This window comes from Lampetra planeri, chromosome 42 (genome assembly GCF_965212315.1).
Source record: "Lampetra planeri chromosome 42, kcLamPlan1.2.h2, whole genome shotgun sequence".
In the NCBI taxonomy this organism is placed as follows: Eukaryota; Metazoa; Chordata; class Hyperoartia; order Petromyzontiformes; family Petromyzontidae; genus Lampetra; species Lampetra planeri.
The window spans coordinates 7009384-7017803 of record NC_136148.1 but is presented as its reverse complement, the minus strand read 5'-3'; the positions used below and the strand labels follow the sequence as shown (position 1 = coordinate 7017803).

General features: G+C 49.0%; 1 protein-coding gene across 1 annotated transcript; it reads right to left on the bottom strand.

Moving 5' to 3' along the window:
- Positions 1-1443: 1443 nt before the first annotated feature.
- Positions 1444-7744, bottom strand: LOC144732347 (uncharacterized). The gene is made up of 3 exons (XM_078613826.1): positions 7346-7744; positions 5666-6023; positions 1444-4229 (listed from the first exon to the last, which is right to left on the bottom strand). The coding sequence occupies exons 2-3, from the start codon at positions 6002-6004 to the stop codon at positions 3492-3494; spliced, it is 1077 nt and encodes a 358-aa protein (XP_078469952.1). The 5' UTR covers positions 6005-6023; positions 7346-7744; the 3' UTR covers positions 1444-3491.
- Positions 7745-8420: the final 676 nt, after the last annotated feature.

Sequence of the window (8420 nt, the reverse complement as noted above, 5' to 3'; positions counted from 1 at the left end):
TTCGTAGATTTTTTTTTTCCATACGTTGCATTCGAGGTGAATTGATGCATGGATTCGGTGATTAGATCGATTCACGTCTCCTGTGTAAAGCGTCGCTGTGTGTTGGAGCGTACACTACATTCCTGTACACTATATATGTGTACACTATATTCGTGTACACTATATTTGTGTACACTATATTCATGTACACTATATTCGTGTACACTATATTGGTGTACACTATATTCATGTACACTATATACGTGTACACTATATTGGTGTACACTATATTGGTGTACACTATATTCGTGTACACTATATTCGTGTACACTATATTCATGTACACTATATTCATGTACACTATATTCATGTACACTATATTCGTGTACACTATATTGGTGTACACTATATTCATGTACACTATATTGGTGTACACTATATTTGTGTACACTATATTGGTGTACACTATATTTGTGTACACTATATTGTGTACACTATTATTGTGTACACTATATTAGTGTACACTATATTGGTGTACACTATATTAGTGTACACTATATTAGTGTACACTATATTTGTGTACATTATATTGGTGTACACTATATTGGTGTACACTATATTTATGTACACTATATTGGTGTACACTATATTAGTGTACACTATATTGGTGTACACTATATTGGTGTACACTATATTGGTGTACACTATACTTGTGTACACTATATTTGTGTACACTATATTTGTGTACACTATATTGGTGTACACTATATTTGTGTACACTATATTGGTGTACACTATATTGGTGTACACTATATTGATGTACACTATATTGGTGTACACTATATTCATGTACACTATATTGGTGTACACTATATTGGTGTACACTATATTGGTGTACACTATATTGGTGTACACTATATTCGTGTACACTATATTGGTGTACACTATATTGGTGTACACTATATTCGTGTACACTATATTTGTGTACACTATATTTGCGTGTCACGGGTTCACGTGTCGGCGAATATGGCATTGAAAACAGCGGCGCCCCCATTCACCGTATTATGAAGAAGACGAAAAAGTTTAGCTGGCTGGCTGGCTGCGTGTTATCTATTGCTTTTCTCTATCCTGACCCCTGTAAAAGTCACGTCCAAAGGATGGTCGCGTATGGAGGGACGGGCCGACGGTCATCGTAGTGCCGGTTCAGATAACTCTCGCCACTGACTTTAGCCGTCGCCAGGAATCACACCCAGCTTCCTGGGTTTATAGTGTGCGATGTGCCAATCAATTGGCCACCGACTCTACCCTCTTCATCATCAGCAGCAGCAGCAGTAGCCGACATCGTCTATCTACTGCTGGATGAACATTTTGCCACGCCGTGACCTTCTCTCACTGGCCACTGCTGCTAAAACTTAAACGCAGATGTCGTGACGGACAGGGCAAACTCAGAACAGGACGCAGTACTGTCATGATCCACGTTTTATTGTATATATACACACAAACATATGTACATCTTTGCAAACAATTGCAGTGTGTAAAAAATTATAATCACAAACATCGTGCAATCTGTGCGCATAAAAACCGCATCATCTTCTGAGCACATTTCACAAGCTTCACAGCGACTGCCACACATTTCGTCGGCGCACATTAATCAGGTAGGGCTGCCCAGCCTCTGGGTGGCTCACCCAGAACAAATGGACGTTCGTCTGGTAGCCTTACTATCATGAAGATTTCGAGTACAACCACCAAGTTAACTAATTATAACGCATTGTTAACTATCCGCAACAAGTGATGGCATTGCCTCGCTGCTTCTAACTTAACAAGGAATGTTCATCAATACGATATTAGCCGCTGTTTCTGTCGGGGCTATTTAGAAATTGTCGGCATAACGGTGAACCCATTCGTCGATTCGTATCGATTCGTAGGAAGAATCTAAGTTTGGTTTTCGATTCGTATGCATCGTAAGTAATGGGTTCACATGATCGCTGCAGCCGCCGGAGGGGTTACAGTTCAATGTAACTTTTAAAATAATTATCGATTCTTGAATCGAATCGTCATCATGGTTCATCAACAGTTCATCAAATCGTCATGGGGGGGGGGGGGGGCGGGGGGTATGTGGGGCTGAATTGTCCCGCTAATAGACGACGAGCTTTTGTCAGAAGAGACAAGGGTCCCCTAATATTTACAAGACTTCCACTGACATCACTTAATATTTATATATACCTTGATGACTGCTCTGGTTTCACCTGTACACAAATAGCCAAAACTAAGGCGCGCGAGACGGACGCGGCATACCTACGTCAAGGCTTTTACTTTAAGCCACAGACAATTCGTCCACGATTAACCCGTTACAGTATTTATAAACACACAATGGGTGACACGCTGAGCGTGCGTGGTCTCGACACATTTTTAGAGGGACTATGTACATTCAATTTATACAAGGGTGTGATAGATGTGACCCTACCATAGAATAAGTTGGTATTTTCAAAGATTATATACTTGGGACACAGAACTACTTTTTTGTCTGACGCTCCTCTATCATACACATTATTATTTCTATGAAAATTTCTTACTTTGTGATTTTTTCCGAGTTTTAGCCTCAACGTGGTGTCTGTCGGATTGTTGTCGTGAAGAAGCCATCCGTGTCTCCCGCAGAGCGGTGCGACCCTTCGAGCCAGAGAACGAATAGCCCCGCGGAAGAAGCGGACATTACAGAGCTACGTCTGAGATTCACTGGTTCACGCAGTAGGGGGATAGGCAGCACTTTCCCACTTTCCCTGCCACCGAGAGGTATTGCTCATCCGATGACAGTCAAACCGATGTTTTTGATTCCTAGAATGTATCCCCCACATTAAGTGCAGTATCACTTCATTGCATTTGTGTAGTCGCTGGTGATCGTGCTGAGACACTATCAACTCACTGCACTTGAGAACCCAGGATTAATCACTCGGCGCTTGCCTCACAAATGTAGCAGTGTCAGCTGAGAGCTGTAACCTGTGAGCCACCCGTGCCTCCTGCAGACAAACATCATCGGGCAAAGAGCAACTTGCAGCCCTTCACATGGGTTCGTGAAGTGGGCCCAGGACTGGTTCTGATATCACTCGCCACTGATGTTGGCCGTGGCTGAGAATCGAACTCAGGTCACCCGCGTTTAAAGAGCAGTGCGCCAACCACTCCACCTCCGCATCGCTATTGCTCTAATTCGCCTTCATTCTCCCTCCTCTTTGTCGTTCTCCCTTTTCTCTCACCCCTAGTTGCTCTCTCTCTCTGCCTCTCTCACAGACTCTCTTTGCCTGCTGTTTCTCCAGGTCTGTCTGTTCATCTATCCACTTTCGAGTCAGTCTATTATTCCTGCTCGTGTATCTTCGGGCTTGTCCATCTACCCGCGTTGTCTGTCTGTCCCTGCGTCAATCGTTTACCCCGTAACGCAAAACCGTGGCAAAGATGTTGCCACAACGGTTGCACAAACAAAACAAACGAAACAAAGAGACAAAGAACGCGACCGTAGCCGCTTAACACATAGCCGCAGCTGGGAACGCATGGTGACACGAACCCACAGTCCCACCAACAACACCACCAGCAGCGAGACTTTGATCAATCATCCACGGCCACCGGCTGAGCTCATACATCAGGAGCCCCCACTCTGGCGAGGGGTGGAGGAGGTGATGAGGAGGTGACACGGCGGGCAGCCACAGCGACGATGGCGACGATGAGAGAGGAGACGAGGAGAGGCCGAACCTCTCGTGGTCTGAGCGTACCACCTCCACGGTCGCCCGGTCCGGCCGGCTTAAGATGCTGTCGATAGTAAAGGCGCTTCTGAAGGTCTTCCTGACGTTCTGATGCTCGCCGAGACCTCCTGCTCCACCTGCTCCTCCCGATCTTGCTGCTGCTGATGCTGCTGATGATGTTGACGGGGGCTTCAGCAAAAAATGCCGTGCAGGAGAACGGGGGCTGGCCGGGGAATGGGCCATCGGACCGCCCATGGAAAGCGGCAGCAGCAGCGGCGGCGACGCCGAAGACGACGACGACGATGGTGACGATGGTGATGTTGATGACGAGGGTGGAGAGGAGGAGGAGAAGTAGCAGGAGGAAGAGGAGGAGGCGGTGTTTGGAAGGTGCAGCTCGTCGGATTTACGGGGGAGGCGCTTTCTCCGGCGCCGGAAGACGCCGTCGGCGAATGTGTACTCGCTCGCCGGGTTCAGCATCCAGTAGTTGTCCTTGCCCCAGGGCCTGGACGGGTCCCGCAAGACCTGCGGCACACGAAGAAGACATTGGCACCGTGAGATGATCACCAGAACGAACGCTTGTGACGCTATTCGCTCACTATGCACTCAGTCCCGGTTCGTGAACCCATCTGTGCAGACTTTTAGTTCTCTAGTGTCATGCCCTCGCGATGGACTTGGCTGGCCATTGAAACAAAGTCGGTGGTCACCGAATCGCACGGCGCTTTCAGATGCGCTACTGCGGCCGTCTGGAACGCTCTTTCTTCCAATGTTAGGAAGCCACTGGAGCTATGCACTTTCAAATCATCTAGATTCAAAACTCATTTCTTTAGAGCTGCTTTTTGTGTTAAGTTTGTTGTCTTTCCCCCGCACCTTGGATTGGCATGGTTGGCTACGTACGGTGTAAAAGAAGCTCAACGTCCATACATAATGAAAGCCTGTGACCCTATTCACCCACAATTCACCCAATCCCATCACACCTCGAAAATCAAGCAGGGGTTGAGCATGGATAATGGGCTACCACTATGCGTAATGTGTGTCATAGACTGTGGGGCTGTGGCATGTTGGCTCATGAATCTATACGTGGTGTGCCTTCTTATGCGTTGGTGGGTTCTCTCCAGGCACTGTGGTTTCCTGCCACATAGAGCCAAACGGTCTGGCACCAATCGCCACTGACCAGCGGACTGCCCAACGGGCCGTGCGTGCACAACGTGTAATGAATCGACGACTCGTGCCAAATGGCAACCGTGCCTGTGGTCGGTGCCATAGCATGGCTGGCACGCACACTGGTGCACGGAGATGATGGTGTTACTGCATGTATGTTGAACTTCTGTCGCACCGTACGTAGCCAACCGTGCTAATCGGAAGCGCGGGGGAAAGACAACAAACTAAACACACAAAAAACAGTTCTAAAGAAATTAGTTTTCAATTTAGATTTAAAAGTGCATAGCTCCAATGGCTTCCTAATATCGGAAGGAAGAGCGTTTCAGGCAGTCGTAAAAGCGCATCTGAAAGCGCCACGCGATGCGGTGACCGTCTGGGCTGCGATGGGCCCAGATCAATCGTGAGAGTGGCCGAGCTCACACGCACTTGCTATGTCCGTCCAAGTGTTTCAGCGGCACAGTGAGAGGCTCGCAATGGGAAGTTGTGAGTTCAATTCCTGGATGGGCGTTCACCCGGCCCATTCCTCCCTCCGGGGTCGATCAAATAAGTGCCACCTGTGCGGAAGTCACACGATGGTTTTCCAATGGATGCACGCGCTCCTCCCGCCATAGGAATGTGGAATTTCCATCATCGGCTATAAGGGCTGTAAACATCAGAGATGAGCACCGCCTCAACGCTCGAGTTTAAAATTACTTTATGCTAAATCGTGTATTTTTGTCTATTAACTCGGGAGTAGTACCAGACAATGGGAGCTGCAGAGCAGAGAAAGCGACCGACCGACCGACCATGCCGCGCCGTACCTTCACGAAGCACTCGTTGAGGGAGAGGTTGTGCCGGATGGAGTTCCTCCAGCCCGTGTAGGAGCCCCGGAAGAAGTCGAACCTCGCGATGAGGTAGTCGTTGATCTCGGCCAGAGTGAGTCTCCCCGAGGCCGAGTCCCTGAGCGCCATGGCGATGAGAGCGATGTAGGAGTATGGAGGTTTGTTCCTCCTCGTGTAGGCGCCCCGAGGGCGCGACACGCGCCTCAGGGGACTCGAGGTGCTGCCGCATTCCTCCTCGTCATCCTCGACACCTCCTCCACATCCAACTCCTCCGGCTGTGGGCCCGAAGGCGATGACGCTCACTTGTGCGCTGTCCATGATGGAGTCTCCCTGTCACCTGCACGCAGAGGTCAGAGGTCAAGGTGTAATGATGCACCGGTGGCGTATAGTATTGATCATACTGGTGATGTTTGAGCAGCGCTGTAGCGTCTTTGGCATGCCGCTCCCTTGTGCAAGTAATTCAATGCGGGGGACCCCAAGGTCAATTCCCATAACCTCCACCCCGTCCCCTACTCTTCCCGAATCAGAATCTTTATTTAGACTGGAGGAATCCTATGAGCTATGCACGTTTTCACAAATGTCCACTATGGTCGGGTCAGCATAACCCGGCGCCTGGGCCGCTGCGCCTCCTCCCCCACCGGTGCAGTTGCACCGCCTGCACACTCGGTAGCTACGCCACTGGTATGATGATGTCTTGATTGACGAGGTGGGGTGGTGGGTTCATTGGGGATTTGTAGAAATGTCTCAAAACCGTCAGTGGAACACCGAGCGGGTGGGATGCGGAGGATGGCTCAGAGGGAGAGAGGAGGAGAGGCAGAGAGAGACGGACACTGATTATAGAGAGAGAGAGACGGGTGGAGAGAGGCAGCGATGGGGAGAGGCACGGATGGAGACACAGAGACGAGACCACGGTAAAGAGAGGATGGCCCTGCTGTGTTGGCCGTGTGCCAAGCAGCGGTGTGGGAAGAGGAGATGAATGCGTTGCTCTGAGCAGGCGCTTCACGAAGCAAATGAGTGTACCCCGTGATGTCAGCGAGAACAAAATGTGAATATGCTGTCATTCGACAAATGGATAAACTTGCCCACGTCATAGGAATGGGGAATTTCCACCACTGACTCAGGGCCGCCGAACGCATTATTTGGGCAGGGATGCACTGACGTTTTCGACAAAGTTTACCGCAGCCGGCCGCATGTTGTCTCCCCAGTGCTGATGTTTATACATCGCACCACATATTAATTGAAGGCTGAGTCGATCTAGGGGAGGCTCAGGATAAGTCAAGATATTACTCGCCACTTGTATCCATAGCCGGGAATTGAACCTAGGTGGCGCAGTGCACCAAACATTTCACTACTGCACGAACAAACGACACACCACGTAAAGACGGTCACCGCAGCGCACTTTCGGATGTGCTTCTGCGGCCGTCTGGAACGCTCTTCCTTCCCATATTAGGAAGCCACTGGAGCAATGCACTTTTAAATGATCTCGATTAAAAACTCATTTCTTCAGAACTGTTTATTTGTGTTTAGTTTGTTGTCCTTCCCCGCCCCGCCGATTAGCACGGTATGCTATGTACATTGTGAAATAAGTTTAACGTACACGCACACTTAACTGCCGTATAATAGCCTCTAATTTTAACAAAGGTGACTTTGAAACCTCACCTGGCAACTCTTGAAGTCGTCGCTCCGATCTTGTGCAATGGCTCCTCGCAGGCAAACGGGCAGTGAAGTCAGCAGCACTCACACACGGACTTCTAAAATACAACTCGTATTCACGTCAGAGTTCACCACTAAGCTGACTGCATACACCTCCAGAACACCAACGTAACCAACCGTTCAGTCATTGGTTGCCCGTCAATGTACGACGAAACAGATCTGAACACAGCACCAACAGCAACAGCACCTAGTAGGAGGAGCAGTGCGCGAGCACCTGTGTGTATACCTGCGTGTGTACCTGTGTACGTACGTGCGCGTGCTTTGCTATTTCCCTACAACAGATTCTCAGTGAGGCCCCGCACAGGTCGGGCTTAGCGCGTAAATAACTTCGACTTGTCACCGCTTCTGCTCTTTATATATCTCTCACCTGTCCCGCCGTGACGTCACGCGCACAGGTGTGTAGGTGTGTGTGTGAACAGAAGGGGATCGTTACTTTTTTTTGGATCAACGTGTTTTTCATGGGTTGTTCTTTTCTTTCCTGGGGACGCGGGGTGGGGGGTGGGGGTGGTGTACGGAGTTTGTTATCTTATCGACATTCGTTCTCCAAGCCAGCGAGGTGAGGCCTTTCTTGCTGCTTTCTTCTCTCGCTTCTTTCAACTTTATTATTTTTGAGTTGAACACGCGATGCTACGTCCCCCCCACCCCCCTCCCGCCTTCCTCCAGCCACCCCCGGCAGGGATGTCCCTTAAGGCGCCTGGCTAGGTGACTTTTATAGAGCTGTGGCCTTTTGTCAGATTTACAGCCACTACTGATACATCTGCTGCCCTTATTTTGGTTTAAAAAAAACTAATAGGTTACTGCAGCAGTCGGATGGCGCAATTGGTAACATTGGTGTCTCAAAACAACAACGGCCTGGCGTTTGTATGATCTCCCCCTGTTCTGAATGGGTTTTTTTTCGGGTTCACTGCTTTCTTCCCATAGCTTTATAAAAACATGCAATGTAACTGGTTCATTTATACGTGAGCTTTCACGTGCATTGTTAAGGTTACGTATAAATAAACCCCGCTTTAGCCTTTCTGAC

Excerpts from the sequence above, each read along its gene's own strand:
- LOC144732347 (XM_078613826.1), bottom strand. The coding sequence starts at position 6,004 with ATGGACAGCGCACAAGTGAGCGTCATCGCCTTCGGGCCCACAGCCGGA. Across the intron at positions 4,230-5,665 it reads TCAACGAGTGCTTCGTGAAG|GTCTTGCGGGACCCGTCCAG; the intron begins GTACGGCGCGGC and ends CGTGTGCCGCAG.